Source organism: Anopheles stephensi, chromosome 2 (genome assembly GCF_013141755.1).
Source record: "Anopheles stephensi strain Indian chromosome 2, UCI_ANSTEP_V1.0, whole genome shotgun sequence".
Classification (NCBI taxonomy): Eukaryota; Metazoa; Arthropoda; class Insecta; order Diptera; family Culicidae; genus Anopheles; species Anopheles stephensi.
Genome location: NC_050202.1, coordinates 84,262,340 through 84,288,055, shown reverse-complemented (window position 1 = coordinate 84,288,055; position 25,716 = coordinate 84,262,340). Strand labels below are relative to the sequence as shown.

Here is a 25,716-nt window from a genome sequence, read left to right as displayed (position 1 = left end):
CACTTCCACACGCACACACACACACACACCCGAGGACTGTTTTCAGCGCATCTTTAGCCGCTGGAGTCCGGAGTGTTGAAAAGTGGGAAAATATTTTGTCCCTCACGGCGGGCGAAAGAGATGAGCCGGGCTCGGAGTGGGGTTTTCGTCTAATGCTCTTTATGCTTTATGGTATTTTGCATGCAAATTCCCGAAACCCCCGCCGGTCGGGAATGGTTTTGTTTTCCTTCCACAGTTTCCACTTCCGGTTCGCGTTAAATTATAATTTTTCGCTCGGGAGTTTACCGTACCGAACCCGACACTCGGCAACGAATCGCGGCGGATACGGATGAAAAACACTAGAGCATGGCAGCCAGATAAATATTAAATTTCCAATCGTTCCGATCCTGGTAACCGCGCCACAGACAAAAAATCAACAAGCTTTCGGTTTTTGTTTTTCCCCACCATTGCCAAAACACAAAAATTTGAAAATCAATCCGAAAATCGCTTTGATGTGCGCGTAATCGACACCTCCGGGACCTTGTTCAAGAGTGAGCCATCTTAAAGCTTCCCCCGCCTCGGAGTAACGACTTCTGCACGGATTCGCCTGTGCATGGCGTGCGGTGCCGTGTGTTTGCTAATTGTGTGCCAACAACAAACACTTTCCGCATCAACGAGCATTTTCCTGCGGTGTGGAGCGCATTTACATTCGTGATAATGCACTTTTTCAACCAACATGAAAGTGAAGGTTCATTACCGGGAATGCTATGGATTAGAGGGAGGTTGGGCTATGTCTTCCATTTCAATGCTAATGGCATGTTGCACATCGTATGCTCATTTCTGTAATGGTTTATATACTAAAAACATTCCTGTAATGTACTTCCCAACGTTGGAAAAACTCGTCCAGCTTCCAGCTAATTTCAAATGCTCGAGCAGGGAACGAGGAAAAACCATTCTGCTCAACTTTTTGGTGACAAAACAAGCAGCTGGGAGGAAAATGTTGCACATGCTGCACCCGGTGCTTCTTGCAGCATGCAATCGTTGCATTCGTTGCGCTTGTTTTTATGCTTCGAAACATTTCCTCCACATCCACTACGTACGTTACACATTCCAAACAGCGCCCAAAGCTCCCTTCAATATCCAGCACATATTAATGTGCTAAAACATTATGTTGCTTGTTGTTACCTTTTTGTTCCTGGTTTCCCCTTTTCTCTGGTAGGCGGTAGCACCCTCCAACAGCAGCTCACCATGAAACAACGCACCGTTGCCGTTCCTCTGTACGCGTTGCTGCTGCTGCTCACCCTGCAGGTGGCCACCATGCCGGAAGGTGCGCACGGTTGCAGCATGATGAACAACGACAACACCGAACAGCGGGGTGCCCAGCTGGCCGATTCGGCCACCGCCAAAAAGATGCCCGAAATCACCATGCAGGAGGCGGTGGCCCAGTGCAACCGTACCTTCGTCATCCAGCCCGACTACCTGGCCGAGCTGAACGAAACCGGAAGCTTCCCGGACGAAACCGACCGGATACCGTTGGTGAGTGCGCCAGGCGGCAGCGGTTGGGGGTTTTGTGCGGGGGAAAAGAAAATCGATTTTCAATCTGCCATTTTCCGCAGTGCTTTATCCGGTGCTATTTGCAAACACTCGGCATACTGACGGAGGACGACAAGGTTAATAAGGAGACGGCGCTCGCACTGAATTGGGCCACCTCCAGCGAAACGGTCGATGAGTGTCTGGACGAGATGAGTAGGTTTTTGCCTCATTTCCATTTCGGACAAAAAAAAAAGGTGTTTTCATTGTTTGGTTCTCTCTCCCAACCGGCAGCTGGATCCGGCTGCGAGAAGGCATACCTCTTTACGCGCTGCATCATGACCCGGGCACTGGTGGATGGAAAGAGCAAGGATAATAAGTAAAGTCGCCGATGTGATTCCGAATTCCCGAAACCGGCCGATACGTACCTTACCGTGACAGACGTGTACATAAGCGCTAGCAGCTAACGGAGCACACAATAAACTGCACACATTTTAAAGCATCCTGAACTTGAAATTGATTGAAGCCTTTTATTACTGTTCGCGGACGATGTTTTCCCGGAAACGGTGCAACTGAAAATTATACTTTTATTAACTTCCAGGGTCCATGCCTGCTATGGTGAAGCGGCTCTCGTTGCACACTACTACACATACGCTAATAATAACGCTACAGCTAACGCCCCATCTGTCAGTCGGTTTGTCGCTCAAATGACAGTTCGTAGCACTACAGAATATAAACAACTACAGCTAGTACCCGGTTCAATTCCGCCGTCGTAGCTGCACCGCATGCGGAAAGGCAAGATTTAACGAAATCTGATACTGGTACCGGATGTCCTCGTAGCGAAGGTTCGTCGTTAGCTCGTAGCTTCTCAAAATCTGTGCCAGCAGCGTCTTCAAACTCATCATAGCGTACCGATACCCGATGCAACCTCGTGGACCACCGCTAAATGGTAAATGTGCGTACGGGTGCCGTTCACCACCGTCGCCAAGGAAGCGACCCGGATCGAACTCATCGGCCGTCGGTCCCCACACATCCTTGCGCCGATGCAGTGCGTAGAAGTGGAACAAAAACACGCTGCCCTTCGGTATCCGGTGTCCGTCCAGCACAATCTCGGCCAAATTCTGCCGTCCAACGATCGGTGCGACCGGCATCAAACGCATCGCCTCCTTCAGTACACACTCCACGTAGTGCAGGTCTTTCATCAGCTCGATCGTGATCTCCTGATCGGGTGAGAAGACCAACCCGCTAACCTCTTCGTACGCTTTGGCCTGCACTTCGGGATGCATCGCAAGCAGCAAACAGGTATGTGCTAATTGTGTAGCAGATGTTTCATTGCCCTGGGGTGCGGGAGAGCATGTAGTCCGTTAGCACGGAAAGCATAATGCGCAATTGCACAACGATTAACACCTACCGCCACGATCATCGTGTAGATGTGGTCCGAAATTTCCTCATCGGAAAAATGGCGTGCAGACGGATCGGTGAGTGGCATCTTCATGAGTTGATCGATGAAAATCTGCGGCTTTCGGTACTGGGAAGCCGCGTCCTGTTCCGGCTGGTTGTTCGTTCCGTCGAAAAGACGTGCAATCTCTTTCCTTTTATCCTGGATTATCTGTACGGATTAGCAACGAGAAGAGTGATCAACAGTACAAACATCCACCGCAGGAATGATTTAATAGCACTTCCGGCCGATTTCCCACCTTACGCGTAAACTGCTGGCAAATGTTGATTGCTCGCATTTCGTTCCGATACAGCTCGGTCAACTGGTAGATGAAGTCAATGTGCAGGAAAATGTTGAAAATTCGCACCCCAATCGTCTTGAGTGCGCTGTGTTGGAAAAATGGAAATTTTCAATTTTATTTCACGGCGTACAACCTTCTAATTGCAAAACTAATTAGCTAAAATCATAATCCACCCACACGGACCACAGCATGTGCTTTAGCGGGCGGGGGATTATCTAACAGTTTAATAGCACCAGAAATCAGAATCAATCGTATAATTATTGCTTCGCGTCCACTCCCGTCAGCTCGACCGCAAATGTTCATTTGAAATTTCCACCGCGCTGCTGACACGTGCAATTATTGGCGTCACAATTTCCATTTCGTGGGTCCGCAAAACGAACGTCTGATAATCGGCCCCCGTAATCGAGTATCGATTGTGAACACTTACACCTCTAAATTGGCGATAAATTGGGCTGCTCCGTCGCGCTCGAGAACCTTCCCGCCGAGCGAGGTTCGACTTATCATCTCGAGCGTACAGGCCGAGATGTACTCCAGGATGTTGCACTGGTCGCCTGTTTGTGCGTAACGATCTAAACGTCCCACCAGCCGCTGTGTACAGTCGTTGAAGATCGGCACAAAGCTCTCCAGTATGCGGGCGTTGAACGTTGAGTTGAGCGTTTTCCGGTGCGCTTTCCACACATCGTCTACACAACGGGGAGACACAAACACACACACGCACACGCAAACACAGGCACGATTACCAACCAAACAGTAAAAAATGATATCCTTTCAGCTTACATTTGGCCGCCAGCAGCCCGTTCGGCAACCGTACCACCTTGTAAAGATCCGGTTTCGCCTGGCAGTCGGGATGCGTCAGCACGGTCTGCACCAACTCCGGATGGCTGATCCCGATCGCAAGCTGTGATCCAAAGCGCAGCGTAAACAAACGATCATGCTGCCGGAAATGTTGATCCAGCACCAGAAACACTTCACCCGGGCTTTTACCCAGAAAATCGCCCAAATTTCCTAACCACCGATGGACGGGCCGGGCACGCGGCAGTCGATCGGCCCACCTTAACCGCTGCTTCCAGTACCAGGACAGTGTTACGGAGCACAAGATCACCGCCAGTACCAAGAGCCCGGGAAGCATCGCGTTTGGACGACCGTTTACACTGCACACAAAAATGCAACTGTCGCTAGGTAATGCACGTGCACCGACGGAACGCACGGGCCTAATCACGAGCTGGTGCAGCTATTAGTGGGTGGCCACCCGGTCGAAAGTAACCCCCGCCGTGCCGTGTTCAGCATCGAAGGGTGCAGCAAAAAGGGTGAAAGGAGAAAAGCAGAAGGGTGTGTTGATGTTTTCCGCCAACGGCCAACGGTGCGTGTACAATACCGATCGAAAATTAGTGCAAACCGCGCGAGCGATGGGCCACGGGGAGCTCTGTGGGAGCAAGGGCACGACCACGGAAAGACATGCGTACGTGAGCATAATTTATGCAATTATTTTCGCGACGGGTTTCGCCATTGTCTGGGAACTAATCGTCCGGTTTGAGTTGAAATTACGCCGGTGCGTCGTTTAATTTGGCTTTTATTATTGCATTCAATAGCTTTTCTCCCTCGGAGACACTGGCGGGCGCATTCAGTTAGTAGTGGTTGGTTGATTTTTTTTAGCAGAGACCATTAGATGCAGAATCCAAAACCCAATTGAAAGTATTTTTAAGATTTTGTATTAATATGCCGAAGATTGGTTTTCATCCGCATGTGATCTGTTTTCGGATCATTCGCTATTACGAAGGACTGACTATTCAGCTACAGGAAAACAACATTTCCAAGGAAATTAGAAATGGCGAACCAAATCCTCCCAATAACTTTAAAATACATCCTACTACAACATGAAATCCCTTAAATTTTCCTTCCACTTTCATAAACAGCGAAGGGTTAACAAATATTTTAGCATGCACATCAACCTCCCGCTTGAAAGCTCTCTTCCCTAAAGCTCCCTATATGAAAAAAGCTCAACGCGGTCTGGCCTTTCGTACCATTTTCCATAACCTTCACATCCAACATCCTTCACATATTTCCAAAACTGACTTTAAATTTAAGCAAACAAACTCATCACTTAATTTGTTATATTATTTGAACAACAATAAATAATCGCTTTATCTTCCGAAAGGTAGTTTTCCGCCCGGATGTGCAACACAACTTTTCAACCGTATGCTATATACGCAACCACCAACTTTGACAGCAACGCTGCCATCTTTGACAGCGCGTGAACGGCACGGAAAAAGAAAAGTGTAAACAAACGCCTCGTGAAAATTGTGTGCCCCAGCGTTGTGTACAGTTTTTCCCGTATTTTTCTTGCTTTGCAGCCAACCATTTCTCCGCCCCGTACATTTTTCGATTGCAGGAAGCTAAACCGCTTGACGTTCTTGCGTTGGAATTGTGTGCTTCAAGAACGCCAAGCCGATTTCTGATTTCTGCATCAAGAAATAACAGCATACTAGGCGAGGTGTGGTCCACGGGCAGAAACCCAGCCTTGCCCTTACCGGTGATGCGGCCGGGAGCAGCGGGTTTTGGAAATCGATCGTACGACCCGGAATTTCGTCATTCGCCACTCTGTTTTACCAGTCTCCCGAGTGTGTGTGTTCGGTTTTGTGTGTTGCTGCTAGTTTGCAATTTCTAATTTTCTACCACCGACCGATGGGAGCGATTCTCAATTTTGATGCACCGTTTTGTTACAATTCACGCCGCATAGAAACAAGAAATTGATTTCGTTCCTCATTGGGTGGCCTGGTAGAAAATGTAAAGCGTCGAGTATGCGTATATCTAGATGTTTTGTGCATTGAGCAGTATTCTTCTTTTGCTATAATTATTACTGTATTAGCGGTCGCGAGCCAATTCTTGTATCGTGTGGGGGACAAGGGAAACACGTGATTGCGTTTACTGCTGTGCCGTGCCCGACCTGCAATGGATGCAACCGGAAGCGCACCTTCCGGCAGTGAGACGGATGAACCGAGAGGCGACGGGTTGAACGTACCGTCCGGGTGTCCTATGGCAAAGCGTAGAAAAATCGATACCAATGCAGCCAGCGGGCAAGGAGTTGAAAGCGATGAAGACAGCACAACCGAAGCTTCCGCGAAGGAGACCGGTCCGGTAGATAACCTGAGGGAGTTTGACGTATTGGATGAAGTGCAGGGCGATAACTCAGATGAAGACTCGGACGCGGGTGGTAAGAATTGGTCACGGACTGAGGAACCACGAACAAATTTTTATTCCTCTATTCAATTTCGAAGGTGGAGAAATCGATGATGGCAGCTCGGAAGGATCGGACGTCAACTACGACGATATTGAATCGATGCTCGATGAAGGATTGCCGGAGGAGCTGAGAAACACCGCCAAGAAGCAGCCCTACGAAGAACGCTTCAAACAGGTGCTGGAAGAGAAGGGCCGCAACCATTTCGAAGTGCTACCGGAAGGGTGGGTTCAGGCAACACACACGAGCGGGATGCCTCTGTACCTGCACAAAGTATCACGCGTTTGTACCGCCTCAAGGCCTTATTTTCTTGGACCGGGCAGTGTGAGAGTAAGTAGTCAAAATGCGATCCACGCATTTCTCGAATCAAGTCGTCTAACGTTACTTCCTTTGTAGAAACACGAAATACCTCTAAGTGCTATACCCTGCCTCAACTATCGCAAAGCACTCGAGAAGGAAGAGGAACTCAAAAAGGAGCTCGCCGAAGCATCCGCCGCATCCGCTGAAAATGGAACCGTGAACGGGGAAGCAACGAATGACGCGGCCAGCGAAGCAGATGCCGCCACCAAAGAAGCGACAGAACCGGCACCGGAGCGTCAGCTGCACAACGCCCAGCTAAGCAAAATGATTGCGGGCGCAACGACAACCGCTGAAGCACAAGCAAACGCCAAGCTGCTCCCACTGAAGGTGAGCGCCAAGATAGAAACGGTAACGGAAAATCTGAAAGCTCAATCCCTCACACCGGACGCGGTGATGGATTACTGCAAGAAGCTGTTCCGCTTCAAAACGATACGCGTGCTGCGCTTCAAATCGTGGGCAGCGCGAAGAAAGTTCACCAAACATCGAAAGCACATCAAGAACTTGCAGCGTCCCACACTGCCCGACGGAACGAAGCTGATCACCTTCCCGATGCTGAACATCGAGGACGAACAGGGCAATCCACACGCCCGGCCGAAGAAGGAATGGATCATGAACCCGAACGGCAAGAGCTACGTTTGCATCCTGCACGAGTACGTCCAGCACGCCCTGCGCAAGCAACCGACGTACGAGTTTAAGGAGCTGGAAAATGCTGCCACACCCTACTCGGCGACCGTTACGATAAACGACCTGAAGTACGGCACGGGCTACGGAACGAGCAAAAAGCAAGCGAAGAGCGAAGCTGCCCGAGAAACGCTCGAAATTCTCATCCCCGACATGAAGGACAAGATAACGGGCAAGGATGGGAAGAGTGCCGCGAACGGTGCAAGCGGCTCGCAGCAGCAATCGTCCGATCTGCGCGAACTGTCCGTGTTCGATGAGATCAAAATCGAAGACCCTCGTGTGGCAGAGTTCTGTGCCAAAACAACGGAACCATCGCCACACGCCATACTGCTTACCTGCTTGCAGCGCAACTTTGGCCTGGGCGAAGTGCACATCAACTACGAAGTGAACACGATGAAGCACCGCAAGAACGAGTTTACCATGACGGTGGGCAAGCATGTGGCGACGGTCGCGTGCAAGAACAAGCGCGACGGCAAGCAGCGGGCCTCGCAAGCCATCCTACAGATACTGCATCCGCACATCAAGACCTGGGGCTCGCTGCTGCGACTGTACGGCAATCGGTCGGTGAAGTCGTACAAGGAGAAGAAGCAGGAAGAGCAAGAGATTACCGTGCTGCAGAGCAAGGCGGCGATCAACCAGCCGAACTATGCGATTCTGGAGAAGCTCAAGCAGGAAATGTCGAAGCTGGAGGAACGGCAGCGGAATGTGCGCGTGATCGGGAAGTTTGTGCCACCGTCGGACATTGACTTACCGACCGGGGCTGGGGCGAATCTGAAGAACGTCGATCTGTAGGCATGGGTGTAACGATAGCACAGCCGGGTTTGGAGACTACATTTGGGGAGGGAATATTGAGCGTAGCTAGAAAATAGCCTTACGGAAGGCAGGCCGTTTCTAGCCTGACAACAATCAAAGCAATCATCACTTAGCTTCATCATTAGACGCCTGCATAGCCCAACCACAGCAACCTGCCATTGCTGGCTTCCTTGGATTGGTTTAGTCCGTTAGTCCTCCGTACGGATCTCTCACCTATCTCAACTCATACTTGTAGAGCAAAGCCAGGGGAAAAATGTTGAGCAGCATTCTAAAGGACTAAATTGTACATAATTATCGGCCCAAAAGTGAAGGGAAATCCTAAAATGTGCGTTCAAGCATGTTACATTCAGGTATCGCTGATTTGCCAAGAAAGTAAGCCATAATAAGGTGTTTTGCATCAATTCCATCAAATCCGTCGTTTATATAGCTTGTGTTTGAGCCGAATTCAACACACCGAAAGAAAGTCACCTGAACTGAACTGAACCCGTGTCCGAAGGCTTTGTACTGCTCTTACTTACTTACTTATCAGGCGCTATAACCGCTTTGCGGTCTTGGCCTGCTGCAACAATCCTCGATACCGCTCACGGTTCAGCGCCGTCGTCTGCCAATCCGTTATCCCGGCCGTTCTGGCGGACGCCATCAACGCCATCACTCCATCTCAATTTTGGGCCTACCACGCCTCCTCTGTCCGTGTGGGCTGGGTCGTCCGGTGTCATTCTCATGACGTGACCAGCACACCGGCCGCCTGGCGAGTCTAATGCGCTGCACGATACTGAGATCATCGTACAGCTCGTAGAGCTCGTCATTGTAGCGGCTCCTCCAGGTTCGCCCCTCTAAAAATCTTAACCAGGACGACTTCTGTGGCTCTTTGCTGTTACCAAAAACCGATATTGACCTGGTTGGAGCTGTACCTCTTGCAGATAGGATCGGATGCCTCAGTCTGCGTCATTCGTTGTCCCTACTGTCGTTCGCAGTAAGATATCCTCTTCTTTCAACCAAGCCTCTTCTGGAGTGAAATCTGGAGCCTCTGGTCATCAGGTGTATTGCACGACCTTAAATCGAGCGTTTGGTAGCTTTATCATTCTGCATTTCAGGCTAAGACTTCAAATCAATCGTCAAACCGTTGAAGCAGATTTTCATCCGAATATATCGAGAGATCGCTGGCCACGATGGCGTATGTTATCCCTGCGTACCGTTGTTGGCGCTGTAATAGTGTCTGTTCTTAGACTAGTTTTTACCTTAATAGGGGCCATTGCACATGCGTGCCCCACAATCTCTCTGCTCTGGCTCGGTGGCAGAGTATGTGGGAAACAGATGAGCTTGGGAGGTTTTTATATCCGATCACTCCCCAAGTTAGCTTGAAGCCCTGGTTCCAAGGCATCTCAGGAGATCGTGCGTTAATTCGAATGATGTCCAGGCGTAGGTCTAATCATTTCGCATTGGGTGCGCATCTCCAGCGTATAGGACGGGCCGACTCCAAAACATGTGGCTGCGGCCTCGGATACCATGACGTAGATCATATTCTATGGTCTTGTCTGGAGCATGAGGTAGCACGACTCTCCTTACTGGACGTAGTTTAGGACATCGGCAGAACGCCCAACGTTCCAATTCGAGATCTGCTGGGGGGCGTGGATGATGCCTACCTGAGGGCTATTTTTGAGTTCTGCCGAGCGAATGATATTGTAGTTTAGTACCTTACCTTCTTTCCTTCCACTCCTACTGTTTGTCTGCAATGGCGTGTTGCAACGGTCAATGAACGCAGACAAGCGAGAGGGATGGAAGAACGCTGGATCTCGACACGCAGAATACTGACGGATGGCATATCCCAAAAACAAACGAGATGAGATGAGCCCTCACGATACCGACCCTCGCTACCAACAAAACCTCGAATTTGGATGACGGATATATTATTAACAGATCAACCGAGCTCACCCGGGATAAGGTGCCCTTTCACGGTTTGGAGAAGGAAATGTCTCCAAACCATCGTGAATTGTACTAATATTTATAATTTAGCTTTAAGCAATACGGCCAGGCCGTTCCTTACGAATAAAAAATAGGGGCCATTAAGGTACAAAGCACGTTGATGTATCTCATACGATGAAGTCCCTCGCAGACAAGAATTTTTGGTAGCCGAGGCCTCTTGGAGCAAGAGGCTATTGGGTGAGGACCCTTTAAGGATGTCCCTAGAGGCCCCCATTACGCCTGCAAGTCAACCCGTCACTACTGTTTTGGATCACAGCCTTTGCTTTGGCTATTCTCACTGACATCTTCAGCATGTCTTCCTCAATCGGAATTTCTTTCACTGTCTCGCCTAACAAAACTCCTCATTTGTTAGGAAACATTTGTATTTTTTTTTTATTCATCATTTCAAACTGGATCCTGCACCGAAATGTGGATGTAGGCTTACCCACGGCTTCTTCTTCTCTTTTTTTTGTTGTTGGGCCCATGTAATATCTCGGATAAGAATAGGTGTCGGCATATGTTAAGTGTGCTCTACAGTGTTTTTTTTTTCGACCAAGCTCACGCTCCTGGACGCTTCCGTTTTGGTCAGGTTTTGCTTTGTGCTGCTCGGCATAGTGTAGCTGCTGCTGCTGTAATGTAATGCTGTGGCTCTTCCGTACCTCTTCTTACACTCTTATGCGTGTTAATGCTACTAGTAATAATTAAATTGCTAACCATAGCTTCTGCCTTTGCCGTCCTTCATTCGTCACTATAAATCTCATCCCCGACCCGTTCGCGGATGTGTGCTGTATGGATCACCATCGATGGTTATATGGCTAACGATATACCGTCACAATTACTGAAGTGCATTGAGTAGGTGCGCATAATTTATCTCACTAGCTTCTAATTATACAACTACACGGTAAGAAGCGGATTTTGCCGTTCCCCACATCCCAGCTTAAGTGGATTAGTGTTTGTGTTGCTTTGTATTTCACAGCATCCCTGAAGCATGTTGTAGCAATTCGCAACGGTGCATTGATGCATTGATGCCATATGCCCTGAATGTCGCATTGCTGCTCCATCGGTTTTTTTCTTGCTTGCTTGATATCACATTTAAGTATATTTGTATTGTTTTGCTGACCATTTATGTACAGTTGGTCAGATAATAATGTTTTTTTTTTGGTAATTATATTTTCTTGCATTTAATAACATGGCCTGGATTTGAGGAAACCCACGTGTGTTCATGATTGGTTTAGGGGGGGTTCGTGGAAGTGTGTGTGTGTGTGTTGTAGACACCCGAAAGCGACTTCTGTGTGCTGAGCGGTGTGTGGTGCAACATGGATACGTTTAATAATTTGTACAAACTTGTCGCAAACGTGGATTTTGTAGTAACATTACTCATGAGGCACTTATAATACAATTTTTTTTCCCATTGGCCTTGTCGCGCTGTGCTGCTGTGCGTTGGTCGAGCTTGAATCGTACTAGTACATCGTAGTGGGTTGGTTAAATATTTGATCATTTGGGCTTTACAAAATTGGGCCTGGGGTGAAAGTATAAGGTTAGTACAAATTGATCGCTTCGTGGGGCACGTTGCGATCGGCATCCGGCCAATTGAAACCATCGCTACTCTGTATGGCTGTGTGTGTGTGTTGCTCAGCAAACGCTACTACAACCTTGCTACCCGTCCAGCAGGGGGATGAGCTGATGCGTACTGTTGGCTGACAGTTTAATACGCGTCTACACGTTCACACTGTTCGGTTATATGTAATTGTATCCTTACTAGCTTCTCTAGCTTTCTTTTCCCCAATATCTATCTGTGCGACAGTAAGCTACGTTGTGAGGGGGGGGGGGGGGCTTTGGGGGAAGAGGTCTCAAGCACTCTCAACACTGCTTATCATAAGCCTCCCGACTAGCGACAGTACTTTAGGGCACAAGGGCTGTGACTTGCCTCGGTGCAATAAATAAGAGCATTACTGATGAGCAAGCAGAAAACTACTGTCCCATCCTGTGTGCTCATCTCGTTACCGAACAACGGAACTAGAACCGAAACCAAACATAAGTTCGCTTTTCTTACCCCCAAAAACCCGCTCAGAAGAAGAGAGCAAAAAGAACAACCAATGGCACAAATACTTCTTGCTGGCAAATCTCATCAAGGCGATTTTTGGGGCGGCGTAAGAGGACAAACAAGATGCGATCTTAAATTACAGGCCGGTCATAAACATGGATTTGGGTGGCGTACGTACCAGCAAAAGCTATACTGCTTGTCCCCGTTTTTGTTTGGTCCAGTTGTGCGGTGGTTGGCGCTAGGGTTAGGAAAAGCTTGCTAGGATGCGATGTCCCTTACACTAACGATTTTGCTTCTTCCTTTTTTTTGCACCCAACAAGACGGAAATGAAGGGAATATAACATATGTTACTTCTGTTGTTCTACTGTATCTCCTTAACTACCTCCCCCTTCTCTTAACTTCATTTCAATTCTAGCTGCATTGCACTTGTGTTTTTTTTCCGTTTGTTTTTTAAAGACGTTACGCGAAACTCTCGTTTTACAAATTGAATCACCCGTTGTTCTGCCCTTTTTTGTGTGGTTTTGTTATACAATTTACATCGAATCGAGTTGTGTGTATTTTCATATTTATGCTTTGATTTGTGCAATTCTTACATGCTAGTAATTGTTACTTTGTTTTCTTCCCTCCTCTCATTCTATTATGCTTATTAGTTTTGCCGGTGTTTTGTTTTTACTTTTACTTTTGATTCTGTCTCAAATTTAGTAGCTTTAATCTTTATAGTTAGTAACACCGCCGGTCGATAGCTTCTGATAAGGTGCGATAATGTTACGATTAGTATCTGTATCTGTTGCGCTGCAATTCCGGTTATTTGTGTACGATGCTAGCAGAAAAAAAATCTAATCAGTTACAAAAAAAAATAGAAAACAATTTTTGATGCTTCCTCCGTGTACTCCGTGCTTAATGGAGGCTTGTTTGATTGATGCTGTACGTTCATTTGCTGTATTGGTCAGAGTTTGCTTACTTCTGCTGATCGGCAACCACAAGCCATTGCTACTACTACTACTACTGCTGCTACGTGACACTACGATGTATCTGTGACTTCATAAGACACAGACCGACGACGACGACGACGACAATTCCCAGCTCTACCTGTTTCGGTCACTTTGTTAGCTTCCGTTCACGATCGGCAGCCACCGGGCGGACGGTTGAAGTGTTGCTGCTGCTGCAATGACGGCCAGCAGGATAAGCCACAGGATTGACGAACCTCTCGGTGGTGGTGCACCATTGCACGCGTCCGCATCGTTGCAACTCTGCAGACATCCGTGCACGTATCTATTTGGGCGGGGAAAAGTGGTGTGGAAATATTAGGTCGTTTGGAGCGAATCGATTACCCCCTCCTACCTATCATCGTAGTAGAACCGTCCGCAGTGGGACATGCGAATGATTTCGGTGTCCGTCGTCAGCGTACCACTGTCCAGAGCGCATCCACGAACGGTAATCGTTTCGCCGGTGTCATCTGCAAGTGGTAGAAAAAAAAGGAACAGCACATCAAATGGAATTGAATTTGGGTACGAAAAAGTGAGACAAATTCTACCAGCAAATTCACGTAAAATCGATTTTAATAAGCGCTACCATTGCTTAATTTATCCACCATTACGTGCGATGTATTTTCCACCCAAGGCAACCGGGCAATTATTTGCACCTCGAGCTATTTATCGGTGGCTCAAAAAATTTCACACATACGGCTGCAATTAATGCAATTTCCATGGAAATGTTGGTCCAGCCTCTTCGCTGTACATCGGTTGCGTTTTCCAGTGCGTGTACATGCGTACCAGACGCACTAAACTGCACACACCGCTGCCGGCGCTGAAGCTTTCGATGTTATTCGATGTGTGCTGCAAATTGCATACTGTACGGGGGCATAACTTATTGAGCGGGCGGCGCTGCAACAACGTTGCCACGTGTTGACAACTGAGGCTGCTTTGATCGTTGCTTGTTCGTGTAGCGTGTGAGTAATTGAGCTTCCGTGCCTGGAAGACAGACTTCTAATTGTTTTCTACTGTTTTTTTTTCACTACAATTGCTTTAATGGATAAGCTATCTAAATGTTAGGAAAATTTTGATATAGTAGAGCAGGTAGTTTTTGTCACGTAAAATGAACGATTTTTTATCTTTTCTGTTTTTTGATAATTAATTTACACAACTAAATTAAGTCAAGTTTAACTCCAATCCTCACACTTTAAGTCTTAAAAATGCACAATATATTAAAAAGACAGAAATATTAGCCTTTTTAATGTTTAAGCTAAACCGCTAAAATAAATATTCAATTTCTACTCGGACGATTCCACTTTAAATTCCCAGCGCCGCTCCCATTCTCAACAACACATTGAACACCATTTCCACAGCTATATTGTACGGTGGAGGAGCAAATTAAATCGCACTAAAAATGAAAATAACAATCCAAAGCGCTCAACAATAACACACACACACACACACACACACACACACATCCCCCGATAATCGCTTCTCACCATAATAGCCGGCAATTTTAATGCACGATGTGGCCGGAAACAGCCCGTCCCGGCCCTTCCGTCCGCCCATGCACGGTGACTCCAGGATGGCCGCCGAGTAGTTGTTGTGGAACGGATCATCGCACGCCTTATTGGCACCGTTCATTGAAACGCACTTAAAGCAATCGATACCGTACACTGTGAACAGAGAGAGGGAAAGAGTAGGGATGAAAACTAAAAGAAGAACCAATTTAACAAAATGCTCAAACGCAGGTAAATGAAATTGTAGCCGGCGCAGCACAAAAGTTGTGTTTTGCCAGCAGCTTTGTTGGCAAAGAAGCGATCATAAATCAAATTATCCGCACGCTCCATTTTCCCACCCTGGAGAAAAGGCAGTGGGAGTGAGCTTTTTTTTCTTTCCGTTGTTGAGCTGCTGAAGCATAGAGCCCGCCCAGTTCCTATTCCACCTGGGAGTGTGGTTGCAAAACAAACAGTCCTACACTGTCATTATACTGGGAGATTTTTTATTTATTTTGGTGAAATCGAATTCCGTTTTTGGCAACCTAGCTAGGCTAAGGGTGGGAAGAGATTTGGGCGTATTGTTTTTTTGCTTTGTGTGTTACTTGTAACTCTCCCAGCTCGTTATCCCTCTTCCACGTACGCAAATGCGAAAAAAGACCACATCTTAAACAAACATTAAATTCGGCGCAACGTGCGAGCGGTATGCAAATTCAAGATTTACGTTAATTGGCTTATGAATAAAAGATATCCCTAGCTTGCCCTACTCTACACACACACACACACGCACACGCACACATGGAATTCATCGGATAACCGAAGCTGATTGGATCGTTCGCGTTTTAATTCGGCGATCCTCAGGTATAGTACCATATGATCCTCGCTAGAGGGCGCTAGCAAGGGGAGGGCGCCGTGCCTTCCGTCGCTGATTAATTATGTATTTTTGTGACCTGCGGACCACCCGGAATAAGCAAGCCCCTGGTCTACGAAACCCAGTCCCATCAGCCTGTTGTTGCTTACTGTCGACCACTGCCCGGTGCTCTTCCTAGAATCGGGTTTTTTGTGTGCGGATAAACATTCCATAGCATTGCACACATTTTACTGCATCATTGCACAAACATGTGGCAAAGCTGGTAGCACACACAGGTTGGTTGGTTGGCATGGTTAGCCAAGGGCTCATAAATTATGGACCGGTGAAAAGGGAAAACTGAACCGAAAAACAATTGCCAACTGCAATGGAGACGCATGGTCGTTTGTGCTTTGTGGGTTCGGTTGTCATGCCATTTTGTTTTCTTATTCGAATGCGGCGCAAATTGCCAGCGGTAATTTAATTGTCAAATCGTCATTGTTTTTACAAGTTTCTTTAAATTAATGGTGGTACGGAATGCATTTTCTACCCTTTTTGTAATGTTGTGCACAAGGGATTGACTAGAAACGAATCGATGGAAATGATGCGTTACAAGGCGTTATAATCGAGGTTTGATTATTTTTGTTTCGCTTGTGGTTTCGAGAAATTATTACAGGTTTAACGTTCTAAGCACATGAGCAAACGGAAGCCACTGAAACCTAACAATAACTGATAGCGAAATGAAACGCTGTTGGCTGACTGTCAAACAATTAATTTATGATTTTCTACTATATTTCCAGATTGTTCAACAAAATCATTGTCCTATTATATTTTTATCTCCCTGAGTAACTTTTTCCAATCAGGCACAACGGAACAAGTGGAAAAAAAATCATCTATAGCAAGCTAAATATAACGCTTCGTAACGCTAGTTTTGATGGTATGCTTGTTCGAACAAACCCTTGAGCACAGTGGAACACTGATAATATTCGAAAAATTACATTAATTTGAAAAAAATGGGATGTGAAAAAGCATTACTGGAATATTTGTTCTTCCGCGTAGTGAAAAAAACCCATCTGACCATCGTAAAAGCGTTACCAAGCGTTACTTTGCTAGTATCAACGTTTTCTTTACTGTTATTTTGACTTATTCACGCCCGAGGCTATGTTTCATTTCTAAAGCTAAATATTCCTATCCACCTCTGCATAGTTGAGCATAAAAATGTTCCACATAATTGATCAATTTTCCTTTGACGCTTCAAATCCATTCTAACGACTTGTACCACCTCTTGCTATTGAAGTCCACTTCAACTAAACTTCCAAACCAATGTCCGAGCGTCATCAAAATCGAACATACGAAGTGCAAAGAAACACCCCCAAATAGCCACGTCCGAAATGTAAATCACGTCCCATGTACGTTCCCGTTTTTTTGTCGAGCCCACATCCACTCGTTACGTTACGTTACCTGGCTGCAATTGATTTTCCTTCCTTTCTTTTTGCCACCACCCAGTATTGCCAATAAATTGCGAATTCTGTACCAAACCACACACACACACAAAGTACCGTTGTGGTGGCTCATGCAATATTCAAACCGGGATGTGTTGTGTGCAGGAATGTAAAATTTGTGCACGGAATACGTAAAATTTGATCCATCTAACCAGGAACCGGGTTAAACAACAGAATCGACGAAGGAACGAGGACAGTAACATTGTACTGTACCCTGCTTTTGTTGCCGGGTGAATCTTTGATGTGAAATCTCCCACAAAGAGCCATTAGAAAAATGTCAAACTGTCTTATTAAATGTTCTTTCTAGGTTAGCAATACAAGAGGCAACAGGGGGTGCCCTTTGTTTGGTCGGGGTGCATGACACTTTTTCCTGTGCACCAGGTGGGAAATGAATTTTCCGAACGATCGAGTGTGGTGAGAAATAATTTACAAGCAAGCAAGCAGTACACTTCCGACAGCTTGCCGAAGCTCCCTGCTCAGACGGATGGGGTGGAAAAGTGGTGGAAATGGAGTTGTCAAGATGAAAAGACAACATCCGTTTCTTCCTAGCTCCCTGGTGCTGGTGCTTGTGTGCAGTGTGTTTTAATTAAAAGGGAGCATCAACGTGTGCGAGTGGATGCAATCTAGTTGGCCCTGCTCAATACATTACATTACTCCTTCAGGCGTTGACCTAACGAAGCTCCTTAGACTCTTAGTTCTTCTTTTAAAGTTATTATCTAAACATAATACCGATCTCTCCCCTTCAAGCACTATTTTCATAGTGCAATAAGAGCTGGCAGATCCTTAAAGCATCAACCGGTTGTTCTAGTTCTCTATCTGAAATCTCATCACCGAGAAGACGACGCCCCTCCGTTACGTCACAACCACTTGTTTCTTGGAAAGCATAAAATGACTCCCCTTGTACATTCCGGTCCCCATACTCTGATACTCACCCATCTGAATCGGCATCATCGCCAGCAGCAGCAGTGTGATGGGGACGAGTACCTGCGCCAAGGTGTTGCCGCCGCTGCTGATATGTTTTAATATGGCCGCCATATTGACTCGTCTGCCACGTGTCGGGGTGCCTCGTTGCGTCACCATCGAACCGTGCCTTACTGTCTCTCTCACACACACACACCCCACGACAACTCCAGTGACAACAAACTTCCCGCTCAACGGGATCCGCGTACCGACCTTCCTTCCTTCCTACCAGCACCACCAGTCACGCGTACACCGGTGAATAGCTCATAAAAAATTAATGTTTTATGGTAGTGTTTACTTTTCACCACCAGCACCAGTCAGCACCGAAAAAGGAGAAAGAAGAAAGCCCTTTTTCCAAACTGGCAAGGTAAGGTAGCTTGGTCGGTTGCCTGAGCTTATGCGTCGTTTGCGGTACGGTTTATGATATTTTCTAATTAAGGTATGTTTGCATATTCGACCACCGAGGGCATCCAGGGGACGAGGGGTTTTGCGGATGCGGAACTTGCTTGCTTGCTTGGGCTGCTCAAACTGTGACCACTCCCCAGAAGGGACAGCGAGTTTTTCTTTCTTCCTCCAAATATCTTCGTGATGGGAAGACGAAGGATTTCAAAGAAAACCCCTCGGAATGGCCACAAGGAATTAAAGCTCGGAACGGAAAGTTGATCACAAAGGAATCCTCCAATGGATTCCTTGTCCCTTTTTTTTTTTTTTGGTTGGACAAGCTATTACTTTGTCGTCGCTGTCTTTGTTTCACGGAGTTGATGTTTTGCCCATGTTTTCCCTGCGGAGGCTGGGAGGGTGGGAGTAGTCGCCGAGCTACCTCCACTACTACCACGGTAGGCTTCGGTCATGGTCAAGGATTCACACGGGACATGGGACGGTGGCGATGGCATGTGAGCCGCGTTTGTTCTGCTCCAGTGAGCACACTCGTTCTGGCTTGTGCTATTTCTGCTCGCCTAATCCTTCAGCTATTTCCGCCCTGTCTTGATGTCTGATGTGTCTGGTCAGGATTTCCTTTTTGGGGGCCACAGCTCCACACCGGAAATCGGTCCGATGCTGCAGCGCTCGGCTGACTCGGGCTAAAGAATCACTTTCGTCCCGGTGTCCTCAATGCTGTCCCCTTGCTTCCGGACATTGTCGTTTCCCTTTTTTGATGGGTTTCGCCGCCAGCCCTCTGTTGCAACGAATCGGGACGTACCCGGTTCAGGCCGGACAGTGTGACGATGTGCTGTTGACGGTTCTGCTGCTTGCAGCGATCATCGTCCCAAATTCCCTTTAGCAGCGAGTCCGCTCACAGCGCGCCATCAGCATCAGCGTCGTCCTCGTGTCCGACGGATGTCAGCGGCTTCGCACTTCCGTGCGCACTGATCGTGAAAATTGGATTTGATGGGTAGGCTCCGTTCACTCACCGACACGCACAAACCCGCATGAATACAAATGCTCGAGTTCACATCACAATTTTTATGAGCCCACCACCCGAGACACGAGCCGCCCCCGTTTTTGGCTTCTTCGGTGCGATGCTGTCGGGGTGCTTTTTTATGGCCTCCAAGTGCTCACCGACTGACTGAGCCCAACACACTGATGATGATGAATGATTATTCGTTCGTTTCAATTATTACTGTCCCACACTCGCGGCCCGCACTCCACCGTTGGAAAATGTCTGGAAAGGGAAGGAGAAGAAGTAAAGAAATAACATTACCATGAAAACAGCGGAAAACTCCAATGAAAAGCCCCACTAAATGTTCAAAGCAAAGCAACAACAAAAAAAACCGGGCAGGACAACTTCAAAGTACAAAAACCGACCGACCGATTCGGTGAAATGGAAAAATGGCCATTAAAACGTGCGGCATTAATCGCGGGGAGAACCAAAAAAAAAACACAACCGGCGGAGATAACAATCGGTACGATCGGTCGGTGGCCTCGGTGGCAAAGCGAAAAGTGCCGTGAAAAACAGCACACCAAGTCTCACACGCACGCACCCGCTTCGGATCAACAACCTGTACTGTCTGTCTCTCTCTCTCGCTCTCTGTCACTGTAAAAGGGGAAAAAAGAGAAAGGAGGAAAATCGAAGCCGTAAATGGTTGTTGTACGAAAATTGATTGATTTCCATTTTGGAGGGGCCGCCGGGGTCCCTTTTCTTGTTGTGCAATAAAATGTTGTTGAAGGTTTGTATGAACCGGCAATTGAAATATCCCCCCCGACTGTGACTGGTGGTGGTAAATTGCGTGTCCTCTTGTACCACTTGTGTGTGTGTTTTTGTTGCTTTTTTGCATTTATGGCGGTTTCGGGTTGTTATTCCTTTTTTTATTGTTCAAAGTGAGAATTTTTCCAAATAAAAAAGGATTTGTTTGTCTCAGAAAATAAGCTCATTAAGTTTTTGTTCATTCTATCTATAGAGAAAGTTCCTCAAAGTAGAAACAGCCGAGAGAGAGATTGGGAGAGAGAGAGAGAAATAAGAGATAATTTAATTGAGAAAGAAATGAGCGAGAAATGAGAAATAATCGAGAGAAAAAAGTAAGAGAAATGAACGATAATCGAAAGAGAAATAAGAGAAATAGTAGAGAGAATCTAGAAATAAATGAGCTCGATATGAAAGAGATTCGAGAAAGAAATGAAAGAGAATCGATAGAGAATCGAGATAGAAATGAGCTAGAATTGAGAGAAATTCTAAAAATAATCTTGAGAGAAACGAGCGCGATATGAAATGAGAGAAAATCGAGAGAGAGTTGAGAGAGAGAAATGAGCGCGACATGAAAAAAATAATTCTCTCCTGATTCTCTCTCGAATTGCTCTCTCGATCCTCTCTAGATTGTCTCTAATTTCTCTCTCATTTCTCTCTGGATTCTCTTTCATTTCTCACTTGTTTCTCTCTCAATCTGCTTTGATTTATTTCAAAATTTTCTCATTTTTATTATTATTTTTTGCTCCATTTTGTCTTCCTGGTCTCTTTCATTTCCCTCTCTCGATTATCACTCATTTTTGTATCATTTCTCTCTCGATTCTCTTACATTTCTCTCTCGATTCCCTCGTATTTCTCTCGATTCCCTCTCAATTTGAATTGCATTATCTCTCATTTTTCTCCTATTTTTTACATTTTTGTCTCTCATTTCTCTCTCGATTATCTTTTTTCTCTCATTTCTCCCTTGTTTCTTTATCGATTCTCTATTAATATGCTCTCATTACTATTTCGATTCCTTCTCATTCCTCTCTCGACTTCTTCTCCTTCCTATCGGATTTAATCTTCGTCATGCTATTCAGGATGTCAAATTACAGGTTTACGGTGGCAGTGTGAATTTCGGTGAAAACATTCAGGCCCTTTACGATGACTGATTGGCTGTGTAAACCCTGCGTTAAGCAAACTCTTAAAAAAGTTAATTTTGTGTCCGTTTTTTTGTACTTGATACTATCACTACTACTTCTGCTGCACAAACACAGTATCTTTCATTTCTTAATAGCACCTTCAGCAACACGCATTCAATGGACCAGAGAGAGAGAGAGAAAGAAAGAGAGAAGCTAAAGAACATGCATTGTTTAATCTCACTTTCGGTCGTAAAAGTGGCGGGAAGCCTTCGGCCCCAAAAAATAAATCTTTTACGGTCACTCTCACCTCAACCATTTTCTCGGAAATTACCCCCCGTCTGGCCTCCTGCTTCTCCTGCGTGTCCCTACTTTTGTACGATCATTTTATAACGCGCCACAGCCTCAATGGAGCTACCAATGGAGTAATATTTTTGTTCCAAGAGGATTTAATCTGCTCTCGTGTGGCGTGTCGTATCTGTGTGTGTGTGTGTTTTAGCAGAGTTTTCCTGCTTTTTTTCTGTCCAGAATTTGATAGCCTCTTAAATCACTTTTTTCCCACACACACACATTCCCAGCTTGACCAGTTTTTGGGCAAGATATTACATGGGTTTTGGTTTTATTGTCACTCTTTTTGCTGCTCGCTTTCTCTGCTCGTATTAATCCACATACATGGTCGATGTCGACTACCGTAACGATCGTTGGGATCAGAAATTTTCATCCCCTTTTCCCTTTTTCTCTCTAATCATATTACTACATCTTACACTTTGCCATCCCGAAAAACCCGATGGTCAGTGACATAAACCTATGTCCTTGCTCCCGTGGGTGAGTGTGAGCGTTACAAAAGTTAATTTCTACCTTCCTTCCTATCACACCATCACACACACACACACACAACTTTTGTTTCGTGTGTGACTCCTTCAATCTTGACTTCCATCACCGCCACCGCCTCGGCACAAACGCTCGGGTCGGTTGAACCAATAAAATAGCCAAGCTCAAAATTTAATCTATATTGAAATCAACCTTCGTTCTAACTTTCAGATCTATCCAACAGAACCCACGTTGAGGGTTGGAGCAAAAGCTAATCTAATTTCCGTCGAGCGTCGTCGTTGTCGGGCGGTCCAAAATATGGTTCCCACCGTTGCCGGTGACAGTGGGCAACCACCAATGGTGGCGCTCCAACCATCGTCTATCAACGGTTCGATGGGGACCTTCTCGAATGGTTTTTGGTGGACCCCGAGGCTGGCAAAGAACCTACCAGTGGGTGAAATTTTAATTTCTTGTCCATACGCCCGGGAACGCCCGGGGTTGGGATATCGTGGAATCCAACGAGACAGCAACGGTCTTCGATTGGTGACTACCGGTGGTTGATAAAATAAACACCGTATTGTCTGAGCAGAACTTTCGGTAGCAGCAGGAACGGAACGGAAATTTGCTCCAAGCGCTCCAAGAGCTAACCCAAGTCAAGGTCAAACGAATCGAGCGCGATCGATAAGTGTTTCGTTCGTAAACTTTACCAAATCATGACATTTTAAATAGCAGCAAGCGTGTTGCTGTTATCTGATCACTTGCTGTGGACCTGGAAGGTCTTCTGATATGCTGACCCCTCAGATGCAAATTTTCATCTGTTTTCCAATCTTCTTTGCGCACCTTTTAAAGAGGAAGAATTTATTTGCCGGTATTTGGTGCTCCTCTACTGATTACCTTCCCGGTTTTTTCTCGGTATCGCATATCGATCGATGTGATAAGGAGAGGGTTTTTCCCTAAAAGTCAAAGCCCAAATTCCTAATTTTTCTTTTCGTTTTTCGCAATGAATTACATCCAGCTTCATGTTTACCTTCCGGGCATGCCGCATCCCATCGATTGGGCGGATAATTCCAATGACCCAAACCAAACAAATCCGATTAGGACGAAAGAATCTTTCCTCTTCTCTTGGTCGGTCGGACGGTCACCTCAGGCTTAGCCTAATCTGGTTACGGTCTCAAGATCCTTTCTCCAGGGTGATGGCCCGCGAATGGTCACCCTTCGCTTCCGGAATGCGCCGTACAGCAGAGTCGTAAATTTGTCATCACCGGTGTACCGCGTAGGGTCACTTTTACCGCGCCGTCGTATAACCGGCGAGCCGGAGATTTTTATGGGCAAATAAGATTCTTCCGTCGCTCACAAATCGCCTCCGAAAGATTGCGAAAAGTTGCGTTTGACCTGCGCTCTTTTAATCTCTGGTTGCACCCGGCATAAACCAATTTAACGACATGAATCCGAATCTCGGCCCGGTATTTGAGGGCTGCTTTAAGTAATTCATGTTCTACGAGCTTAAAGATCCCTGATTCCGGGGACGGGGAATAAAAGAAGAATTTCCACGCACAAGAAACAAGCATTCAGTAATGGTATCAATTATTGGTGTGTTGCAACGGCCGGGAAGCAGCAGGAGAATCTAATTTCATATCGTTATCGTTTTCTCCGGAGCAATCCAATTTGTTTTCATTTCTCTGTAACAAAGTCTAGTCTCTGTACCGACAACCATGCCGAGGACTAATAAAAAATTCAATTATGACATCAATGTTTTTAGAGAGGGATAATCCCTCAGCCATTATCCGGAAAGGCTCTGCCACCGACAGTAAAAAAAAACCCACGACCCAGCCAATCCACCCATGTCTGTTGGGAGCTGGGGATGGGATGGTAATTCATGTCTATTAGGATGATGGTTAAAACATGCTTCCTTCTCTCGCTCTCTCTCTCTCTCTTCTTAAATCGCCCCGTTATGAACAATTTTTACCCAACATGCCATGGTATGTGAACTAAAATGGTTTAATTTTCCAAAACCTGCCGTACGTCATAAAAACGGCAACGCAATCGTCGTAAAACGAACGAACTTCTGCCTGGAAAGGTGACGATGTTGCGGGTGCGCTTTAAATTGGCGACACATTGGGAAAAACGCCTCACGGCACCATGGCAGAGGAAGAGATCACTTTGTGCTTGCGATGTAATGCGTGTAAAAGGTGCACTATGGGCTGGTGGGGATGGTAAAAAATTATAAAAATTTTTAGCATCACTCATTTCTCTGAGGCTTCAACTTAGTAAGAATAATATGTAAAATTAATTACAAAACCCTGATAATATTTACTTGCACTTTCTAATTTAACCGAGAAAAAAAATCGCCGAAACGGTCAATTTTTAAGCAAGGCTTTTTCCATTCCAGTTAAAGCCCAATTAAATCATTCAATAAAAAATAAAAGCCTTAATTTAGTCTCCAAAAGCGCAAGGAAAAACCGCTCAAAACAAAAGTATATTTGATTTTTAAAAACTAAAATTTGAATAAATGGACTTATATTATTGCCTAGCATTTTTAGGCTATATTTTCAGTACAATGGCAAAACCGAGGATGAGAATCGATTTATTTAATGATATAGTGAGTTTTCCGTGCTTCACAGATCAGATTCTTCTTCAACTACTTTCTATTTGTGGTGCAATGGAGGCGCCTAGTACTTGAACATAAGACAGGAGAAATTGATTTTTAAGGGTATTATACAAAAATAACAGGACAATGTCCAGGCTTACTACATTATCATAGTTATTTAAAAACAAGAAATCCACCAAAATATTGAAATATTTATCTAAAATTTCATAACAAGGATGATATAAAAAATTAACATACAATTTAATTAGTACTAAATATTTACACTAAATTTTCATTTGTCAAATTAACTTGATCAAACCATCAAAAGAAGCCTTGGTCACCCAATTTTCCAATCAGACCATAAAAAGTAAATAATTTTTGACCACGCTTTGCACCTCGCCGTCCCATAGTGGTACGGAATCGAACAGAAATCATCCCGTACCGTTTATGATACACAAGATTATAACTGCCTTCGACGAACGAGCATCATTAGATGAACACGACGGAACGGAACGAGCACGAGAGCCTATCAGAGCGCGCCACACAATATCATTGACAAAACGTTTATTACTGTTTAGACATACCTTCGGCCCATATCATGATGATGTTCGGTCGGTGTTTCGTCACTCGCACGCAACACGCACGTCCGCGCACACACGGCTGCTACGTGCCCGTGAGGTTGCACAAAACGCACGCATCCATCAAAATGGCGGAACGGAATAAATTATACGTTTAATGTATGTCTTCCACGCGGAGACGATATCCGTAAAGTTCGGCTCGCTCGTAACACGGCGCTACAACCCCACCGAGGTCCCGCTTCCAAAGACAACCTTGCCTTGTTTCCTTGCTGTCAGTTGCAAATGCGCACGCAGACCACATTTCCGCATTTCAAATTCCATTTAC

General features: G+C 46.0%; 4 protein-coding genes across 12 annotated transcripts in view; 2 read left to right on the top strand and 2 right to left on the bottom strand.

Annotated features, from left to right (window-relative positions):
* LOC118508259 (cytochrome P450 4c21-like) overlaps nt 1–4,413 on the bottom strand; it is an 81,740-nt gene extending 77,327 nt beyond the window's left edge. For all 3 annotated transcript variants that reach the window (XM_036047886.1, XM_036047884.1, XM_036047885.1), the window contains exons 1-5: nt 4,026–4,413; nt 3,676–3,931; nt 3,207–3,333; nt 2,921–3,118; nt 1,943–2,846 (exon numbers count right to left, since the gene is read on the bottom strand). In XM_036047886.1, coding sequence (XP_035903779.1) covers nt 2,268–2,846; nt 2,921–3,118; nt 3,207–3,333; nt 3,676–3,931; nt 4,026–4,377 — 1,512 coding nt within the window. In that variant the 5' untranslated portion in view covers nt 4,378–4,413 and the 3' untranslated portion in view covers nt 1,943–2,267. The remainder of the gene's footprint in view (nt 1–1,942; nt 2,847–2,920; nt 3,119–3,206; nt 3,334–3,675; nt 3,932–4,025) is intronic.
* LOC118508265 (general odorant-binding protein 84a-like) lies at nt 1,203–2,018 on the top strand. Its single transcript, XM_036047896.1, has 3 exons — nt 1,203–1,515; nt 1,596–1,725; nt 1,804–2,018. Exons 1-3 carry the CDS (start codon nt 1,228–1,230, stop codon nt 1,890–1,892), a joined length of 507 nt encoding a protein of 168 aa, XP_035903789.1. The 5' UTR covers nt 1,203–1,227; the 3' UTR covers nt 1,893–2,018.
* A 1,074-nt stretch (nt 4,414–5,487) lies between the features above and the next one.
* On the top strand, nt 5,488–8,748 carry LOC118508253 (microprocessor complex subunit DGCR8-like). Of its 5 annotated transcripts, none has more exons than XM_036047870.1 (4): nt 5,488–5,565; nt 6,115–6,459; nt 6,524–6,813; nt 6,880–8,748. In XM_036047870.1, exons 2-4 carry the CDS (start codon nt 6,198–6,200, stop codon nt 8,314–8,316), a joined length of 1,989 nt encoding a protein of 662 aa, XP_035903763.1. In that variant the 5' UTR covers nt 5,488–5,565; nt 6,115–6,197; the 3' UTR covers nt 8,317–8,748. The 5 variants fall into 5 exon arrangements, with proteins under 5 accessions (XP_035903763.1, XP_035903762.1, XP_035903761.1 ...); XM_036047869.1 differs by having other exon boundaries at nt 5,516–5,816; XM_036047868.1 differs by having other exon boundaries at nt 5,516–5,868.
* Nucleotides 8,749–10,664: 1,916 nt separating this feature from the next.
* LOC118506186 overlaps nt 10,665–25,716 on the bottom strand; it is a 62,487-nt gene continuing 47,435 nt past the window's right edge. For all 3 annotated transcript variants that reach the window (XM_036042974.1, XM_036042975.1, XM_036042976.1), the window contains 4 exons: nt 18,092–19,779; nt 14,814–14,990; nt 13,685–13,799; nt 10,665–13,615 (listed from right to left, as the gene is read on the bottom strand). In XM_036042974.1, the coding sequence (XP_035898867.1) occupies nt 13,450–13,615; nt 13,685–13,799; nt 14,814–14,990; nt 18,092–18,239 (606 nt within the window). In that variant the 5' untranslated portion in view covers nt 18,240–19,779 and the 3' untranslated portion in view covers nt 10,665–13,449. The remainder of the gene's footprint in view (nt 13,616–13,684; nt 13,800–14,813; nt 14,991–18,091; nt 19,780–25,716) is intronic.